A 20,199-nucleotide genomic window follows, 5' to 3' on the forward strand; every position below is an offset into this window, starting at 1 on the left:
TCCCTTTGCGGGCTTGTTCTCTCTTCCCACTCCCACCCCGGGGGGCCCCAGTGCTCCAAGAGCTGCAGCTCGGGCACTCGGAGGCGCCAGGTGGTCTGCGCCATTGGCCCGCCCGGCCACTGCGGGAGCCTGCAGCCATCCAGGCCTGCGGATGTGGAGCCCTGTAACACGCAGCCCTGCCATCTTCCTCCAGGTAAGGACAGGAGGGGCAGCTGGTACCTGGCCCAACCTCTTTCCCTGCTATCAACCTGGCCAGCCCTTCCTGCCGCTGGGCCTTTGCCTGTGCTGCCAGCCACCTGGAACGCTCTCACACATCACCGTGTGTGAAGCCTTTGCCACCCACAAAGTCCGGCTCTAGACAGCCTCACCAGGCAGCCCTGTTTCCCCCCTCCGAGGTAGCATCCCTTACCCCACCCCCATGGCTCACTGTAACTGCTGTCACTCTTAGGCTGGTTTCCTGGTGCTGCAGTGGTTGTACATGGCTTGTAGGCCTACTAGCTGTAAGCTTCTTGAGGGCCAGGTCCCCTTCCTTCTTTCTGTTTATACCCCTGCAGAACTTAGCTAGCGCATGCTAGGTACTCAGTAATTGTTGAGTGACTGGGTGACTGAGTGCAGAGAGGGAGGCGGTCCAGGAAGGATTGTCCTCGCATATTGCCTCTGCCTTCCCGCCTCCCCTCACCCCCGTCCCCACTGGGAAGGAAGGTGTCCCAGTCGTGAGGAGCTGCAGGACAAAGGGCACAGAGGCCAGCAACTTACCCGGTGTGAGGAAGTGTTACTGAGGGAAGGCGTGGGTTGGGGCTGAGCCGGGGGTGGGTGGTCGGCCTTGTGATGCTGCAGAGAGGCGTTTGGCCCGGATGTGCCAGTGATGGGGCAATGGTTGGGTTCCAGTGGAGGCACGTGGCAAGGTGGCTAAGAGCCAGTGGCCTGGAGTCAACAGCTAACCTGGGTTCAGATCTCCACTGCTGACCAGCCGTGTGGCCCTGGGCAACTGCCCCTCCTCTCTGATCCTCGGTTTGCCCATCTGTACAGTGGGGTTAATAAGACTGGCCTTCCAGGCTCGTGGTGATCGCTTGGCACAGTGCCTGAATACACAGTACTCCATAAGCAAAGAGTGGGTGGCAGTGGCGGTGAGGCCCTGGGGGACCCTGGGCCGGGCTCCTGGGGCTCCTTAGCCTGGGCCTGGCCCTTGGGGTACACGAGCAGGAGGATCCTCGGGCTCTTACAAGTCCAGCTCCCTGGAGCCACTCGGTGTCCCAGGACCCTGGATGCCTTCCTGGAAGAGGCTGTCCTGAACCTGCCCCAGAGAGGCATTCACATAGGTCGAAAGGAGGGAAACAGAAAGAGGACTTCAGGCCAGGCTGAGTTGTAAAAGAAATAACCTTCATTGCTGTTTTCATAATTATAAAAATAATTATGTTCATTGTGGAAAATTTGGAGAATTTAGAAAATTAGTATGTAGCGAGAAACTTAAATTACCCTTGATCCCATCTATTGTTGGGATAAATCTTTAGTGAACTTCCTTGTAACGTATGTGTGATTTTGTATCTCCTTTTTCCCCCTAATGACATTTGGTGTGTGAACATTTTCGTCTTGTGATTTCTAGGGGCTCCACAGAAGTCCATGGTGGGTATGAATTTAGAATTTAGGCGGTTCCTGCTGTTTTGGGTACTGTAACTAGTGCTGTAGTGCTTACTGGCAAGTGCCCGGGAGGAGGGGTCGAGGGTGCAAAGAGGCGGCCCCCTGAGGGGTGGGCTTCTGAGCGGACACACCGGACAGCTCTGCTTCCCCGTCTTTTCTAGACTCTTGAGCAGTGCTTGCCAAAAGAAATAGAAGGCAAGTCCCACATGTCATTTAAAATTTTCTAAGAACCGCATTTTATTTTATTTATTTTTTTAAAGATTTATTTATTATATATATATTTATTTATTTTTGGCTGCATCAGGTCTTAGTTGTGGCATGCGGGATCTTCATCGAGGCATGTGGGATCTTGCAGCGTGCAGGCTTCTCTCTAGTTGTGGTGTGCGGGTTTTCTCTTCTCTAGTTGTGGCGCGTGGGCTCCAGGGCGTGTGGGCTCTGTAGTTTGCAGCACGCAGGCTCTCTAGTTGAGGCACGCGAGCTCAGTAGTTGTGGCGCACGGCCCAGTCCCGACCAGGGATCGAACCCCCAGTGCTAAAATTTCACTGGTGTAGTCGATCTCGATTTAGATGTCATGAAACGTACAGTTGAAAAAGCAGATTGAAAAAGCAGAATTACAGTTGAAAAAGCAGATTACAGTTGAAAAAGCAGATTAACATCCCCAAGTCGGTCCAGACATACTGAAGCGTTTTTCAATAAATGAATCATGTGTCAGTGTTTAAATTTAAAATTAATTCTAATCCGGTAAAATTTAAAACTCAGTTTCTCAGTCCCTCAGGCCACATTTCAAGTGCTCAGTAACTGTGAGACCAGTAGGGGCCCAGGACCGGCCCTCGGCACAGGGTATGGGGGTGATGACGGGTCTGTCCAGGGCGGGTGCTCTTCGGGCTGGGGCGATGCTGAGGGCCTCAGGCCTCTGGCTACTGATTAAATTTGTCTGATAGGCCCAGGGGAGCCACTGAAAGTTTTGGAGCTAGAAGTGACACCATGAAAGATGTTTAGGACAGATTTGGCACCTGCCTGAGTGTCAGGCTGAAGTGGAGAAAGTTGAGAAGCAGGAGCCAGGTGGGGAGCAGGGTGCAGAAATCCAAGCTCTTAGAATGATGGGAATGGAGGGGCCGGCGCTGGCCCAGCAGAGCCTGATCCCCTGCGGGTGTGGGTGTGGGGAGGGGCCCCAGACTCCAAGTTAAGCCTGAAAAGGTGGCAGAGAAGAGTCACAGGAGGGGAAGCCAGAGGCAGGGTGGGCTTGGCAGAAAGGTGCCTTTCAGGCAACGGAGGGATAGCAGGAATTCCGAGGCTGGCTGGGGACTGTGAACGCAGGGCTGAATGTGGGTAGGAGACCAGAACAGGGGAGGGAACTGGAATCAGCCTTGTCCGAGGTTTTGGCCCAGGTGGGATAGGTAATAAAATGAAAACAGAGATTTTACCGCTTCTCTACTGGAATCTTCCAACCCTAAATTATTATTTTTTAAATATTCCCTGGAGACTGGGAAGATGTAGTCCACGTGAGAATGGAATTTTCACTTATTTCATTTTTTATAACTTTGTTCCACTATGTAGTAATATGTTTATTGTGGAAAATTTGAAAAACTAACAAATAGAAGGAAGGGACCCCACCACCACTTCTGCCTCACAAAACACGCACACACACAAAGCACTCAGAAACTTACACTGTGAGCATTTTGGTTTTTTTGTTTTTTTAATTTATTTTATTCAAGTATAGTTGATTTACGATGTTGTGTTAGTTTCTGCTGTACAGCAAAGTGATTCAGTTTTATTTTTTTGAAAGATTTATTTATCATTTATTATTTTTTATTTTATTTTTGGCCGCGCTGGGTCTTAGTTGCGGCACGCAGGATCTTCGTTGAGTCATGCGGGATCTTTCGTTGCGGCGCATGGGCTTCTCTAGTTGTGGCATGGGTTCTAGAGTGCGTGGGCTCTGTGGTTTGTGGCACGCAGGCTCTAGTTGAGGCGAGCGAGCTCAGTAGTTGTGGCCCGCGGGCTTAGTTGCCCTGTGGCATGTGGGATCCCAGTTCCCTGACCAGGGATCAAACCCGCGTCCCCTGCATTGTAAGGCGGGTTCTTTACCACTAGACCAGCAGGGAAGTCCCCAGTTTTATATATATATGTATGTGTATAAGTATATATGTTCTTTTCCATTATGGTTTATCCTAGGATATTGTATATAGTTCCCTGTGTTATACAGTAGGACCTTGTTGTTTATCCATCCTATATGTAATAGTTTGCATCTGCTAATCCCAAACTCCCCATCTATCCCTCCCCCACTCCCCTCCCCCCTTGGCAGCCACAAGTCTGTTCTCTGTGTCTGTGAGTCTGTTTCACAGTCACTGTGAGCATTTTGGGGGTGTCCTGCTAGTATTCTTTTGGGTACCCTTTTTAAAAATTCCTATTATCCTAAATTTATCTACTCAGCCTTTTGCATTTTTTCTCTAATATTTTATGATGAAAATCTTTTTAAGAACTTAATATTGAGGTGCTTAAACATCATACAGCATAAAATTCACCCACGCTAATGGTACAGTTCGTGAGTTTTAGTAAGTTTACTAAGCTGGACAAGAGACGATGAGAAATTTGAATCACACAGGAAAGTTGAAGAGCTGTGTGGTGAGCAGCCACGTGCCCACCATCAAGTTCACAATTAATATTTTGTTGTAATTACTTTTTCATCATCTACTCTCTATCCCTTCATCTATTAATCCAATTGTTTTTAATATGGAATTTTTTTAATTGACGTGAAAATCAGTAACACACAGTTAACCACTTTAAAGTACACAGTGTGCTGTTTTTATTTATTTATTTTTGGCTGCATTGGGTCTTCGTTGCTGTGCGTGGGCTTTCTCTAGTTGAGGCGAGCGGGGGCTACTCTTCGTTGCAGAGCACGGGCTCTAGGCGCGCAGGCTCAGTAGTTGTGGCTCGCTGCCTCTAGAGTGCAGGCTCAATAGTTGTGGTGCACGGGCTTAGTTGCTCCGCGGCATGTGGGATCTTCCCGGACCAGGGCTCGAACCCGTGTCCCCTGCATTGGCAGGTGGGTTCTTAACCACTGCGCCACCAGGGAAGTCCAAGTAGACAGTGTGCTCTTATTTGTTGTGTTCACAATGTTGTACAACCACCAACTCTCTAGGTTCAAAAATTTTCATCACCCTGTATAAGCACCCTGTACCCATCAAGTAATCACTCCCCATTAACCCTAGTCCCCTTCCCTGGTCACCTGATCTGCTCTCTGTCTCTATGGATTTGCCAATTCTAGATATATCAGATAAAAGGAAGAGCAGACCTTTTGCATCTGGCTTCTTTCACTTAGCAAAATGTTTTTGAGGTTCGTCCAAGTTGTGGCATGCATCAGCACTTCATTCCTTTTTACGGCTAAATCACATTCAATTATATGGATGTACCCAATTTGTTTATCCATTTGTCTGTTGATGGATATTTGGGTTGTTTTCACCTTTTGGCCATAATGAATAATGCTGCTATGAACATATTCATGTAGGAGTTTCTGTGTGGGTGTGTATATTCAGTTCCCTTGGGTATATATTTAGAAGTGGAATTGCTGGGCTATATGGTAACTCCGTTTAACTTTTTGAGGAACTGCCAGTCTGTTTCCACAGTGTTGCACCATTTTACATTCCCACCAACAGTGCATGGGTTTCCAGTTTGTCCACATCCTTGCCGACACTTGTTATTTCAGTCTTTTTTGATTAGAGTCATCCTAGTGCATACGAAGTGGTGTCTCCTTATGGCTCTGATGTGCGTTTCCTTAATGACTGATGATGTAGAGCATCTTTTCATGTGCTTGTTGGCCATCTGTGTGTCTTCTTCGGAGGAGCATATGTTCAAGTTCTTTGCCCATTTTAAAATTGGATTGTTTATCTTTTCATCAGTCCAATTAAAAATGTGTATCATTTTTTGTTTTATGTCATTGGGATCAAACATAAACGCTAATTTTACATGTGGCTTTTCCTTTTGCTGAACATGTAACATGAGCATTTTCTATGCGATAAAGACTCTCTTGAAACCTGGGAAGGGTGTTTACAAAAACACAAGTCTGCTCCTTTTTCCTTCTACTGTCCTGGGTTCCCCAGGTCCTGCCTGAGTAGTGGGGTGGGAGCAGATGTTGGTGGGGGTGGCCTTCCCTCTGCACCCTGACTGCCCCGGCTCCCTGCAGAAGTCCCCAGCATGCAGGACATGCACACCAGCCCCAGGGACCCGTGGATGTCTCTGGGCCCACGGGAGGCCCCCGCCTCAGGTGAGAAGCTTAGTGGAAGCCCCCAGCCCCGGGCCCTTGAGATGGAGGTTGAGGGTGGCGGCAGGTGGTTTGGGGGGATGGGGAGAGGTGGGTCTGATGTAGCTACAGATGGAGGGTGAGGAGCCAGGTGGAGACATCACATGACTTTTGCTTCCTCTTCTTTCTAGATTTCAGAGACCAGTGGTGGGCACCCCAGGAGCAACCCTCATCAGCTCAGGGTAACCCCAGAGGTGACCAGAGCCCACACCTGCCAGCCCCGGGCCCAGCCCCATCTCTGCGGCACTCCTCACACCGGCAGCCCCTGCGGTCTGGCTTGGCGCCCCGTGACTGCAGACACAGCCCCCATGGGTGCTGCCCCGATGGCCACACTGCGTCTCTTGGGCCGCAGTGGCAAGGCTGCCCGGGGGCCTCATGTCAGCAGAGCAGGTGGGTGCCTCTTCCTTCTCCCCAGGTCGAAGAGGGAAGGTATGTGTTCAGGGGGTGTGTCCGATGCACGGGGCAGTGTCTCTGCTCAGAGAGGGGGTGGGCTGGCTTAGCAGAGCTCCAGGGGTGTTGTCTCTGAGCTGCCCTGATAGCGCAAAACCAAGGACTTGGCTTCCTCTCGCTGAGCTCCCTTATGTGCCGGGTGTGGGTAAACCCCCTGCTTTCTCTGCAGAAGTCAGCCTGTTGAGATGTAGCCTGAGGCTCTGGGAAGGAAAATGGGCTGTGATTCTAGCTCTCCGATCCAAACCAGACTCCCACTCCCTCAGGGGCTGTGGGGCTAAGGGCTGAGATTCGGCGCCCAGCAGCCTGGGGGTGATTCTCAGCTCAGCCACTTACCAGCTGTGTGCTGGGTGACTTGGGGCAAGTTATTAACCTCTTTGATCTTGGCTTTCTCTGCTGAGAATTGGAAACAATGACAGCCACTGACTGGGGTTCCTGTGAGGCTGAAACGAATCACATGGTGCCTGGCACATAGAAGGTGCTTTGATATGTTCCTTCTTTCACCTTCCTTCCCAACTCCTGGTTGGTGGAGGTGAAATAAGTGGTGGGCTCCTTTGACACCCTCTTCTGCCCCATCGCCCAACTGCTGCCATTTTGTAAAAACTCCCTGGGAACCTGGTATTTGGGCAGGTTCAGGTGAATTTCCCCCTCCTCGGTTTTGTGGCGGGCTGTGTGAGTTGAAGATCTCTCAATTATTAAGGGTTCAGCTCTGCTTATTGTTTTCCTGTTGCCCTCACTGGGAGCCTCTAAGCGGTCAGTGGACATGGCAGAGACTGGGGTTCACAAAATGGTTCTCCCTGCACGCGGGACAGCCCGTCTCCCACGCAGATCTTCACCCGGTCAGCCCCTGGCTCAGGGAGCCTCAGAGCCTGGATCCTGGGATACAGGAAGCTCAGGGTCCCTGGTAGGGGTGGGGGTCAGGGCTGGGTGGTGAGGGGACGGCTGTGTGATGTCTGTCTAGGTTCGGGTGCTGTCCTGACGGGGTGTCTGTGGCTGAGGGGCCCCATCAGGCTGGCTGTGCAAGCACTTATGGACGCGACAACCCCGGGAGCAGGCCACGGTCGAGAGAGGTGGCTTCCACAGTAAGTGTCTGGTCACGTGAGGGGCAGGAGTCCAGCCCCCAAGCCTGCTCAATGCCACTGTGACCCAGGCTTTTTGCAGCTTTAGCCTTGGAGAAAGGAGGTCCCTGAAGCCTGCTGGCCTGAACCATCCTCTGGAGGGCATAGGGCTTCAGCGACAGGCCTGGGCTGGAACTGAGGGGTTCAGCCAACATTCTCCTGGCCTATGATCTGCCCCCAGGGCTGGGGTTATGCTCCATGTGTTCACGGTTCTGTCCCTCTTGCTGCCATTCTCCTCCTGGCAGCCTAGAGTTCCCACCAAGAGCCAGACCTATTTCCAACTTCCCAACCTTGGCCTTCCTCCCCAGGCCCAGCAGAATGAGCCCAGTGAGTGCCGGGGCTCCCAGTTCGGCTGTTGCTATGACAACATGGCCTCTGCGCTGGGCCCTCTTGGGGAAGGCTGTGTGGGCCAGCCCAGCTACAGTGAGTGGATGTCCCTTCTTGTCCTTCCTGGTGGGTAGGCTCTGGTCCCACTGTGCTCGCCACCCCACCCAGAGCCAAAAACCTTCCTGCTGCCTTGGTTATTGCTCTTTTCTTCCACAAATACTTATTGATCACCTACTAGGTGCCAGGCCAGAGAACAGTGGCAGATTATTATCGTGTCCAACAGTTTGCACTTGTCGCCGCCTGGTTGCTTGTGGGAGTTGGGGTAGTTGTCGGTGTGGATTCCACAGAGAGGGAAGGCTGTGCTGCCCCCAGGGCTCAGCCCCCTCCAGAGACCGGGTTGTCAGGGCTGGGATGGACGGGGTGTCCCCACCCTACCTGGGATGAGTCCTGGAGGGAGGGCTGTGAGGCGGGAGCATGGGGTGCATGGGTGGAGCACCAGGGACCATCACAGGGACGTTGGAAGCCAGGTGGGCTGGTGGGCTGAGTCTGCAGGGGGCTGGGCACCTGGATGGGCTTTAAGCAGTGGCCAGCGTGGTCACATCTGAATGCGGAGAGGGAGCAGGCTGTGCCTGGGAGGAGGGCGATTATTATGGGCAGGCTGGGGGCTGGAGAAGGTTCAGAGCTGGTGAAGGGTCCTGGGAACAAGGGTGGGCCCCTCACTGGGCATCTTCACAGGCCTTTGGGGGCTCAGGGCTGGGTCCTCATTGTGAGCTAAGCACCGCAAGGTTTGGCCCTGGGGTTGCTCTGTGTGCGCCCTTGGGGCCTGGGTCAGGTGGGGAAGAGCACGACGGAGCCTGTCCAGGGAGCTCACGGCCCTGACCTCTGGACGGCTCTAGTTCTGGGGGTGGAGGTGGACGGGGATGATTCTGGAGGCTGCTGGGTTCCCAGCCCAGCGCAGGTCTGGGCAGTGAACAGACTGTCCCCAGGGCTGGTCAGGGGCCCAGTGTAGATGTGCTCCATACCCTGGGAAGGGCCTCACTCCTACGTCCTGGGCAGCGTTTGCAGCTTCATTACTGGGTCCCGGTGACCTGCGTCCTCCCTGCCCCCTCAGTGTACCCCGTGCGGTGCCTACTGCCCAGCGCCCATGGCTCCTGCATGGACTGGGCCGCCCGCTGGTACTTCATCGCCTCCGTGGGCCAGTGTAACCGCTTCTGGTATGGTGGCTGCCATGGCAACGCCAATAACTTTGCCTCGGAGGAGGAGTGTGTGAGCAGCTGCCGGGGACCCCAACATGAGCCCCGCCAACACGACCCTGGGGCCTCTGGCCAAAGCACCCATAGAGACAGTGGCGGCAGCGGTCCTGGGGGCCAGCAGGAGGCCAGCCAGCACAGGATGGAGCCTGTGGTCCAGAGAAAGCCCTTGCCTTCCGGTGGCCTGTGGTGGCGAGATCAAGAGCCTGGGCCGGGGGCCATGGACCACAGACAGGCCTTTGGAGAAGGGCCCCAGGGCCAGGAGCTTGGGCCCAGTGCCCCTGTACTGGGCGGAGACGCAGGACCACCAGCGCCACCTTCTCACAGCTCCTCCTACAGGTGAGGCCCACCTTCCCCAGGTGAGATGGGGGATTAGGGACCCAGGCCCAAGGGCTGAGCCTTTTGGAGCTAAAACCCTGAGGTCAGCTGGGCCTCCCTCCATCCCTAACCTGGAATCTTCCAAACAGCCCAGACTGGAGGGCCTTGCTACCATCATTCTACAGACGGGGAAGCTCAGGCTTTGGAGACATGAGACTTGCTCAGGGTCAGGCAGTCGGTGGATGGTGGTGCCTGGGCTCTCCAGCAGATCTTGCTGGTATAGCCCAGGGCCTGTCTAGTTGGAAAAGCTTATGAGCTTCATGACCTTTGGCAAGTCATCCAAATTCTCGAAGCCTCAGTTTCTTGACCTGTAAAATGGTGATGTGATCTCATAGGTTTAATGTGGGTCTCATTTGTTGTTAGTCTTGTGACTGTGTCATATTAATGAGATTTGGGAAGATTAAAAACAAAATAAATAAAACTTTGAATTCCAAAGGGATCAGGCATGTGTTTAGCCTCCCACGTGAACCTGGTGTTGCTTCTCTCCCAACCTCTCCGTCCCTGGGCTCTGTGCCTATTCTGTGCTCTTGCAGGAACAGGTTGAGGTAGTAATGCCTGGGGATATTGGGGGTGGGGGGGAGGGCGGATTCCTGAGTCCTTGGGCTTCCGGAGCTTGGCTTCCCCTGGGACCCTCTGGCCCCACAGGTGCCCAGAATGGGATGGGCACCAAGCTTTCTGTGTGGTGAAGTCCCTGGTCCCGGCACTCACGCAGACCCTCCCTCCCACCTTTCCAGGATCACCCTGGCAGGCTCGGAGCCCTCCCTGGTACAGGTGGCCCTGGGGCAGCTGGTGCGGCTCTTCTGCCCAGATGACAGCTCTCTGGACCCCCACGCCAGGTGGCAGAAAGACGGGCAGCCCATCTCCTCTGCCAGGTGTGTGTGCAGCCTGCACAGCCCCTCTGATCTCCTGGGACGGGCGGGTGAGTGTGGGGTGACGGCCCCTCTTGTAGGAGCCAGGCTCATTGTTGCCTCAGGAGCCCAGAGCTCAAGCGCCCTCTCTTCATTCAGGCACCAGCTGCAGCCCGATGGCTCCCTGGTCATCAGCCCCCTGTGGGCAGAGGATACTGGCACCTACAGCTGTGGCAGCACCAGGCCAGACCGTGACTCTCAGAAGATCCAGCTTCGCATCACAGGTCTCTGTCCCCACCCCACCCCCGCAGTGGGTCCTCACGGGCCCCGGGGTGGGGTTCTGGCCGGGAGGGCCTGGGCCGGGGGGCCTCCGCACTGGAGGACTAGTGTTTCCTTGGGCCAGGGCCTCCTGGTGGTAGGGACCACACACTCCAGCTGGGCTGGGGCGGATGTGTTGCCCCTCGTGGCCCTCATTTCTCCATTGGTCCCCCGCCGGCCCCATGGCCCACCCTTCCTTCCACCCCCTTCTCCCCACCGCTCACCCCTTGCTTCTCCTGGCCTCCTGACAGGGGGTGACGTGGCTGTGCTTCCTGAGGCTGAACCAAGGCACTTCCCTCAGACCAGGGACCCAGCCCAGGGCCACAGTCCTCGGGACCGCAGCCTAGGGGGCGGTTCTGGGGGCCGGGGGGCCGTCTCCTCCTCGCACCCACGGCCCACGAGCAGGTAACAGTGTGCAGTGCTGTCCTGCTCTCGGTCTGCCCCACTGAGGCCGGGGTTAGGGGAGGTCTCGGTGAGAGGCGGGGAGGGTGGGTGGTCCCAGGCCAGCGTGTGCTGTGAGCAGGCTTGCTGGCCCCTGCTCAGGGCTCTGTGAGGGGAGGGCTGGGGAAGCACGGCCTCCTGAGCTCAGCTTCTGGAGGAGAAAGGGGACCCCGCCCACCACCCCGAGCCGTGGGGAACGGAGCGGTGCCTGGCCCAGGCCTCAGGAGCCGAGGGAGGGGAGGACACCGGCAGCTAGAGGGCCTGAGAAGGCCTTGAAGAAGGGCAGTTTACGGAGGGGATGCAGAGAGCTGGGGGTGCCCAAGTCAAGGACCTGGAGGCAGACGCACAGGGCGGGCGGGGGACAGTCGGAGGTTCTGGGTGGGGAGGTGAGATAAGCCACAGGTGTCTTTTAGACCTGGTCCCAGATGTCCCAACTGGAACAAAGGGGTGATGTTGGGAAGCAGAATCTGGCTGGAGGGAGAAGGGGCCCACGAGGCTGTGTGGAGGTCCCGTCCCCTGGCGTGGGTGGGAGCTGGGGAGAGGCAGCGGCAGGGACCCCCTCACGGCCGTGGGGTGCTTGCTCTGCAGGCTGCGTCTGGACCGGCACCAGCCCGGGGTGGTGGACGCCCATCCAGGCCAGCGGATCCGGCTGACCTGTCGTGCCGAGGGCTTCCCACCGCCAAGCGTTGAGTGGCAGAGAGATGGGCAGCCCCTCTCTTCCCCCAGGTTCGTTCAGCTCCTTTCCCCTCCCTCCTGGCCGGCCTCCAGCCCCACCCCCACTGGGGGAGGGAGTTGCAGGTGCCCCCTGGTCCTGAGCAGGACCCCAGGGCCCCTTGAGGGTTGGAGCTGTGGCGTCGGGCTCCTCGGGCAGACCGCATTTGGGTCTCTGGGCCTTTCCGGAATGTGGTTAGCGGACAGAAGTAAGGGCCTGCTAACAGAGGTGACAGCTGAGCGAGGAAACGAAGGCGGACACACTTCTGGCTGTAATCACAAGGGCTCACGTTTATTGAGCCCGTTCCGAGGTGAGGCTTTTCTCCTCCTTATGACCTGCAGAGGAGCCCCAATAGGTGGGTGCTATTTTACCCCCATTTGACACGCACAAGCTGAACACCACACAGCTCCTAAGTGGCTGAACCAGGACTGAGCCTAGTAAACAAGTGTAGCAAAAACTAGAAACCCAAACCAGAATTATTTTGTATCAGAAAACTTGACTTGTTTATTGCCAGGCTCTAAAGTCAGGCGTCTTTAAGGAGAGTGCCAGCTGCTGGAGGGCCTGAGGCCGACTGGCCCTTGGTCAGATCCCACTGACAGCAGGGGCAGCTCAGCCTCTCACCAGGGGAGGGAAGATCCTGCCCCTCCTGCCCCCTGCCGGGCGCCTTGGGGTGGGGACGCCTAATTGTGCTTGGCCCCCAGACACCAGCTGCAGTCCGACGGCTCCCTGGTCATCAGCCGCGTGGCTGTGGAAGATGGAGGCTTCTATACCTGTGTTGCAGTCAATGGGCAGGACCGAGACCAGCGCTGGGTCCAGCTCAGAGTTCTGGGTAAGGCGGCAGTCCCGAGCGGGAGGGTGAGCGTGGCTGGCGGCCTCTGAGGTCAGGTGGGGCAGGATGGGCGTGGTGGCTGACAGTGCCCCCTCCTTGGGCCCAGGGGAGCTGACAATCACAGGGCTGCCCTCTACGGTGATGGTGCCAGAAGGTGACACGGCCAGGCTGCTGTGTGCGGTGGCGGGCGAAAGCGTGAACATCAGATGGTCCAGGTAAGGCTCTGCTCCAGGCAGGCCTGGCCCTCGGGCCCTCGTACCTGAGGTGGTACAGCCCAGACAGAGGAGGTCCACCTTCCTGCAGGATGCTGCGGTCACCACCGCCCCCACCCCTCATTCTTCCACTCCCGCCTCCTGGCCTGGTGCCAGGGAAGGGGCCACAGCGCCCTTATCCCGACACACGGAAGCCCCCTGGGACTGCTCTTTTCTGTTGGTCGGGCTACCCCGGGTTTCTCAACCTCGGCACTACTGAGATTTTGGGCTGACACGTTCGTCTGTTGGGATGCGCTGGAGGACGCCTAGCAGCGTCCAGGCCATCCACCTGCCAGATGCCAGCAGCACTCTCTCCCAAGTCATGGCAATAAAGTCTCCAGATGTTGCCAAATGTCTCCTGGGTGACAGAATCTCCACTGGCATTGAGAAACCCTGGGCTGCACACAGCTTTGAGGACTTCAGTGGTCTTTTACCCCAAATCTGTTGGTCTTTCATTCATTCAGCGGTTTTTTGCCCACTTCCTCCTTGCACTATGTCAGGACTAGGCTAGGCTCTGGGGATCCTGGGGTAATCTGAGCCCCCCAGAAACTCCCAGGCAGGAGATGGCCCAGTGTCCCCCAGGCTCCAGAGGTTTGCCCTAAGTGCGTCTGTGCGCAGTGGGGTGAGGCTGTCTCCTGTCTGGGAGAACGGATGAAGGGAAGGATGTTCTTGGTCAAGCCTCAAGGGCGAGTACTGGAGTGACGATGCCAGGATGGGAATGGGCCCGCACACTGGCAGGAACGGTGAGGGTCACGGAGGTCGGCTGCCTATCTGGGGCCCTGATGCCAGGGAAGGTGGTGGGAGCCTCTGCAGGCTTCTCAGCTGGTGCTCTCAGCCGGCCCTGCCCTGATCAGCTGTGGCTGTGATTATCCTATCAGGCCTGGATCTTGCCAGCAGCAAACATGCTCAGGACACCCCTCTTCAAAACAAACAAACATAAACACACCCTCCTCTGACCCAGTGTTTCCCTGCAGTGGGGTCCTATATCGCGTCCCCTTCATGCACGGCTGTTTACATTGTCTCAGTCTGCTCACCTCCCTGCTGGCAGCTCAGCCCTTGCCCCGGGGCCTCTCCTCCACCCCCGCACTCCCATGCCAGGGACACTGCCCTGACCGAGGTCACCAGTACCTCCCTGTTCCTCAGTCCTTGAGCAGACTCTGTCCCACATGACCTGCAGTCTCCTTCCTGCTTCTCCGGCTACTGCTTCTGTTTTCCTGGCCCGCTCATCGCATCCCTCTCCCTGAGAGGCTGGTGTACCTTGAGGTCTGTCCTTGGTCCTCGGTCCTCGGCTTTTCTCTCTCTAACTTCACCTTGGGTAGTGCTGTAGACATGAAGTTTCCAGGACCATCAGTGCTGAGACACTATCTGGGTCCAGACCTCAAATCTGATGCCTCCTGGTGTCTCACAGCACCCAAAATGCGAAATGGGGGAAAATAACCTCACCATTCACCCCTCATCCTGCCCTGGATCTCCCCACAGTGGGGGGGGGGCACCACCACTGCCCAGTAACCAAGCTAGGAACCTGCTACCCTTGATCTCTTCTTCTCCCCCACCTCCCACCTCTGACCCTCACCCAGGTCCCTTTGCTTTACTGTCTGCCTCGTCAACCTGTGTGCACACCTGCAGCAGCCACTCACCTGGCCTCTGCCCTCGGGCTTGTCCCTGCCCCACGCTGCGGTTGGTGATCCTTTCCAAGCACACGTGGTGTTGTCAGTCCTGCTCAGCTCACACCCCTCGCTCACCCCCAGGATCCGGTCCAGACTCCTGACCAGAGCCGTGCGCACTTCCTCCCACGCCCACTCTCCTCGCTCCGGCCGTGGCCTTCCTGCAAACCCCCGAGTCCCCGTGTCCTCCCTGTCAGCCAGCTGCTCCTCCTCACCCTCAGGTCAGGCCTCGGCCAGCTGTCCTCCTCAGGGAAGGCTCCCCTACCACCTGCACCCCGCCCCACCTCCCTGGAGGCAGGGGTACTCGTGTCCTTCATCCCGCTGCTTAGAGGACCTCTGTTGACGAGGAGGGAGAGTGAGAGACCTGTGGGGATAAGGGGCAGATCTGGGATGTCCTGGGACAAGGGGCAGATCTGGGATGTCCTGGGACAAGGGGCAGATCTGGGATGTCCTGGGACAAGGGGCAGATCTGGGATGTCCTGGGACAAGGGACAGATCTGCAGTCACTTAGGTCAGCTGGTGTGAGTCCACCTCACTTCCGAGGTATTTTGCTTCAGCGTCGCTGGTCTATCACCTTGGTTCCAGACCCATCCCTTCCTTAAGGTGAGGGGCTGCGAAGAGGGAGTTGTTGGCTCTGGAGTGGCCTTGGATTACCTCCTCCCCCTGGCCCCGGGAGGCCTGGCACAGCTTCCCAGGGCCTGAAGACGAGGGCCTGGACAGCTCTCTCAGCGTCCTCTCCCCTCCAGGAACGGGCTGCCGGTGCGGGCCGACGGCCACCGTGTCCACCAGTCCCCGGATGGCACACTGCTGATCCACAACCTGCGGGCCAGGGACGAGGGCTCCTACACGTGCAGCGCCTACCGTGGAAGCCAGGCGGTCAGCCGCAGCACCGAGGTGAAGGTGGTCCCGCCAGGTAAGGAAGGCCTATCCCAGGCATCTGCTTGTCCTTGAGAGCTGGCTGCCTGCTGCAGAATGCGGAGGGGGCAGGCTCTGCAGTCCAAGGGACTCAACTCCAAATCCTGCCTCACCTTGCCAGTTCCTGGTAGTGTGACTTGGAGTAGGCCAGTTGTCATGGGGCTTGAAACAGCCCTGGGAGAGAACTGCCAGGGCCTTGCCATGCTGGTCAGCCTGGACGGCCAGGCCTGGCTGCCTCCTGTCTGTGGGGCTGAGGCTGGAATTGGCCAGGCTAGAGGTTGAAGTCTGGTAGAAATGTTGCTTAGTGAGCGGGACTGACAGTGGGCTTCCAGTCTGTGAGCTCCTTAAGCCAGCGACTGGGATGCACGTCCCAGGGCCCAGCGCGATGCTTGGCATCACCAGGTGCTCAGAGTCTCAGTGACGGAGTACATGCCTGCATGAAGGCATTGCCTTGGCCAAAGCACCGTCCTGCAGGGGCCACTTTTCACCTCTGTCCTGCCCAGCAAGTAGATCTTTGTCTGTGTATTTACCAAACTTACGAGACTTGAGACAGGCCAGAAGGCAGATTTATGTGAGAAGGAGAGCTGTCAGGAGGATCCAGATGGGCATGTTTGTGATTAGCTGTAGACACGGCTACCTGGGAAGCTAAACTGTAATCAGAAGTTTGGTTGATGCTGAAGTTTGGTGGGGCTCCTGATGTGGTGTGACGTGACTGCCTTCCTGGATAGGACACTATGGCCTCAGTCCAGCTACCATTCTCCCACCCCGTTAGATGAGCGTTGCTAATCTTTTTTTTGTGTGTGGGCAGCGAGGGGGTGAGAGAAGCTGTCTCCCTCCCTCCTTTAACAGTGTTCGTTCCATCGATTAGGCTGCATGTTATCTGCTGTCACCCATTTAAGCTTTTTGTAGCATTTCACTGGTTGAGGCTGTCTCACTGTGCCCTGTTCGTGGTTTGCTGGCATGTTGGAACTGCAGTGTTTGAATCAGGGTTGGGGGCCTTGAGCTAGTCACACTCTGGTGTAAGGGATACTGTGAAGACCTCTCAAGCTTTTTGCCTAAAAGTTTAGGGTGAGAAACAGAAAATATTGTAGGGTTAAAACATAGGGGGGGGGTCACTCACACTTTTGTAAGTGAGTGGGAATGCTATGGGGCAAAACAGTTACCTGCTTACATTCTAGCCATGGTTACTGTGTGCCCCAGGTGCTATTATTATCTCCACTTCAGATAAGAAAACTGAGACACAGAGAGCTTAAGTAATATTAATTTGCCCAGAGACCCCCGGCTAGAAGTGGCAGAGCCAGGATGGCGCCCAGGCAACCAGCGTGCTTCACCAGCAAGCCCAGCACCTCCTCACCTCTGGCCGTGATGGGTCCAAGGGCTGCAATGGCTGAGATAAAGTTGATAGCAAAGTTATGATTTTTAAGAATAGGCATAGATGGCTTGCTCTTTATGTAAATGTAAGTAGTTCGTACTCTTGTATTATCGATAAACCAAGCCTTTATACAGCCGTCCACTTGTTAGGTATGGTCTTTTAGTTGTTATTTTGGGAGGAAGCAGGGGAGAGGGCATGGAGTAGGCCGTCCCCAGCCCCATGAGGTGACTTTAGGGAGGTGCTGCTCAGGCCTAAGCCAAGCTGAGTCATAAGAGCCCCTTCCAGAAAGAAAAGGCCCCTTCAGTGCTAAGATGAAGCAGCAGCATGAAACTCTCGCAGGGATTTATAAGATACCGAAGCTTCCAGTAAATTCAGAGGGGAGGCAACCAGCGCTTTGTGCTTGAGGTAGTATCAGTGCCACAGTTCACAGCCTGTCCTCCTGTCACCTTGCCTAATACTCTTTGCTGTCTCTGGGGGAAGTGGAAAAATTGGAAAGATGGGGAACTAAGTGACTAAGCTGGGGCTATTGAAGGCACAAAACTTTTGAGGTAGGAGGAAACCAGCAGTGAAAGAGAGAACACAGCCTTTGCCGACTCAAAATTGTGCTTAGGGCTGACCCTGCTCTCTCTTCTGCCCCATCCAGAGGCTGCAACAGTGTCGTCCAGCTCTTCAGGACTCAATGGTCAGGGCAGGGGGTTGGTTAACTTCCAGAGATGTTTAATCGTCCAGGCAGTCAATATTTGGGAGTCTGTGATGGGCTGTGCGCTGGGCAGAAGCTGCAAAAGAATGGGAGGACCACTGCGTGCTGAAGTGAGGCCAGTGACAGTGGAAACTGTGAGCCCTCCCATAGCTGTACATACAGGTGTCACAAGGTTACAGAGTGACAGCACTTTCCTTTCAGGGAAATGAAATGAAATGAAATGGTAGGTGAGAGTTCTCAGCCTACACAGAGCTTTCTTACCACCCTCTCTCCCCCGCTGTCTCGCAGCACTGGCCACCGCGCCGAGGGACCCCGGCAGGGAGTGCATCGACCAGCCGGAGCTGGCCAACTGTGATTTGATCCTGCAGGCCCAGCTCTGCGGCAATGAGTACTACTCCAGCTTCTGCTGTGCCAGCTGTTCCCGGGTCTGGCCTCCCGCTCAGCCCATCTGGCAGCAAGGATACAACTCATAGGGCTGGGAGAAGGGAAGACAGGCTCTCGGTCTCCCCTGTCTGGCCGGCAAAGGGAGTCCTCTGGAGACACTGGCCTCTTCAAAGCTGCTCCAGCTGTAGAGCACCAGCGGCAGCCTGCCTCTGTAGTCCCAGCAGTGTTTGCTTCTCTGACGTACCACACGCGCCTGCTGAGTTGTCAAGAAGCAGCATCTATTTGGATAAGGACACCCTTCACTTTACAACTTCCCTCTATAATTTGTTACACAGGATCAGTTCACTGTGTTTTAAAGGAAGCTACCAGGGTTCTCACTTCATTTGAAGCTGTGTGGGGAGGTGTGTAATGATCTCAAAGTGTATCTTCTACGGGAACACTAACTCCTGTTGTGTCAGGGAAGCATTCTTTGCTAGAACTAGGTCTCATCTGGGGTCCAAACAGTGGTTCATTGCTCTAGTCTCTCTCGCCCTTCTAGGTAGTATAGCAACCAGCTTCAAATCCCGTCTGTGCGTACGGTTAACAGCTTGATGTTTGTGAAAACCGTCGACAAAGTGGAATATAAATGAAAGGCTCAGTATAGGGATTTGGGATGAAAGAGCAGCCACTGCATCATTATCTGAGTACGAAAGAACTAGAAAAGCTCCTTCCTTTCATCAAGAGGCTGGAGCCCTCCTCCCGAGGCGGACATGCAAAGCCAAGCCGTGAGGCTCGTCTCACACCTGCATGGAGCAGGTGGGCCTGTTCGGTGCAGTGACCAACAAGGAGCCTCTCCTCCTCAAGCCGGAATCTGTGATGCAAAATACTCGGTGCCAGATAAAAACCAGACTGTTGGGCTTCGCTGGTGGTGCAGTGGTTAAGGATCCGCCTGCCAATGCAGCGGACGCGGGTCTGAGCCCTGGTCCGGGAAGAAGATCCCACATGCCGCAGAGCAACTAAGCCCATGAGCCACAACTACTGAAGCCCATGCGCCTAGAGCCCGTGCTCCGCAACAAGAGAAGCCACCGCAATGAGAAGCCCGCGCACCGCAACGAAGAGTAGCCCCTGCTTGCTGCAACTAGAGAAAGCCTGCGTTGTAGCAACAAAGATCCAACTCAGCCAAAAATAAATAATTAAATAAAACAAAAACAGACTATTATAAAAAAAACAGCACCAGCAGGATGGTGGGGGGAACCAACGGAGGGGAGGGCGATGTAATACAGGGAAGTGGTTTCAGAAATGGTTTGAGTTGGAAGAGGTCATTCTTCCTCTCTTGGAGTCACTTAATTCCTTGCTGCTAAATCAAGAGGCCTGGTTTCAGTGAGTTTCCGAGTTTCTTTCCACTTTAACCTTCTACACATCCTCCAGAGGACTGGCTGGGCCTAGTAACAGAGGTTATTCTGGGACACAAGAAAGACAGGCATTACAGGGAAAGGTGACTTTTTTATTACCAACACACTGGCTGGAAAAGACAAACAGCTGCATCATGGGTGAGTGATACTTCTTGGTCTACCTCTCATTCAACAAAAGAAATGTGGCGGCACAGGTCTTTTTTCCTTTTCATTTTAAAAAAATATTGAGGTGCATCCCTTTCCCTAACCATAGCTGGTTTTGCTGTAGAAATTGGAAAATAAGGGCTACTTTCTTGGACTCCCCTGTTCTTTAGTTAAACTAGTATTTGGCATATTTGTGACACACTTCAGAAGGTAAGTTTGAGGTTAGCTAGCTCTTCTTGGAACTAGTCATAGAGTAGTGGGGTAAGGTTAGAGGTGAGAGTAAAACTCAATCTAGACCAGTGGTTCTCAACCCTCTTCCATACTGGGAGCTTTTTAAAAAACTGAACCTGTGGTTCTACTCCCCAGAGATTTTGATTTAATTGGCCTGGAGTATGGGCCAGGCATGAGGATTTTAAAATCTCCCAGATGATTCTAAAATGTACTCAAAGTTGAAAATCACTGCTCCAGCCTAACTTCTCAGAATGTGAATCTTGTTAAAATGCAGATTCTGATTACTAGGTCTGGGGTCGGCTGAGGTTCTGTATCTCTAACCAGCTGCCAGGTTGAAGTCTGCACTTTGAGCAAGAAGAATCTGACATCAGAGATGTGCTTAGGAACAACCAAAGCCTAAAGTGTGGATACAAATATGAATTTTAAGAATATACTAGTCCCAGTGAAAGATTTTCTAGCCATCAACCTAGAGATCTGTGGCAGCAGTAGAATGGAGAGAGGACAAGACCAAAAAGAACCAAAACTCACTTGCTAATAGAAAAGG

The 20,199-nt window shown here is 54.7% G+C and overlaps 1 protein-coding gene across 4 annotated transcripts in view; it reads left to right on the forward strand.

Annotated features, from left to right (window-relative positions):
* PAPLN (papilin, proteoglycan like sulfated glycoprotein) overlaps positions 1 to 20,199 on the forward strand; it is a 59,700-nt gene that overhangs the window by 16,055 nt on the left and 23,446 nt on the right. For 2 of the 4 annotated variants that reach the window (XM_057544226.1, XM_057544225.1), the window contains exons 14-27: positions 52 to 193; positions 5,819 to 5,899; positions 6,067 to 6,325; positions 7,344 to 7,464; positions 7,809 to 7,923; positions 8,939 to 9,416; positions 10,190 to 10,327; positions 10,463 to 10,587; positions 10,873 to 11,026; positions 11,651 to 11,788; positions 12,476 to 12,603; positions 12,710 to 12,818; positions 15,265 to 15,431; positions 17,794 to 20,136. In XM_057544226.1, coding sequence (XP_057400209.1) covers positions 52 to 193; positions 5,819 to 5,899; positions 6,067 to 6,325; positions 7,344 to 7,464; positions 7,809 to 7,923; positions 8,939 to 9,416; positions 10,190 to 10,327; positions 10,463 to 10,587; positions 10,873 to 11,026; positions 11,651 to 11,788; positions 12,476 to 12,603; positions 12,710 to 12,818; positions 15,265 to 15,431; positions 17,794 to 17,978 — 2,340 coding nt within the window. In that variant the 3' untranslated portion in view covers positions 17,979 to 20,136. Of the gene's footprint in view, positions 1 to 51; positions 194 to 5,818; positions 5,900 to 6,066; positions 6,326 to 7,343; positions 7,465 to 7,808; positions 7,924 to 8,938; positions 9,417 to 10,189; positions 10,328 to 10,462; positions 10,588 to 10,872; positions 11,027 to 11,650; positions 11,789 to 12,475; positions 12,604 to 12,709; positions 12,819 to 15,264; positions 15,432 to 17,793; positions 20,137 to 20,199 lie in introns of those variants that run through there. The other 2 variants (XR_009007724.1, XM_057544227.1) reach the window with 2 other exon arrangements.

This window comes from Balaenoptera acutorostrata, chromosome 3 (genome assembly GCF_949987535.1).
Source record: "Balaenoptera acutorostrata chromosome 3, mBalAcu1.1, whole genome shotgun sequence".
In the NCBI taxonomy this organism is placed as follows: Eukaryota; Metazoa; Chordata; class Mammalia; order Artiodactyla; family Balaenopteridae; genus Balaenoptera; species Balaenoptera acutorostrata.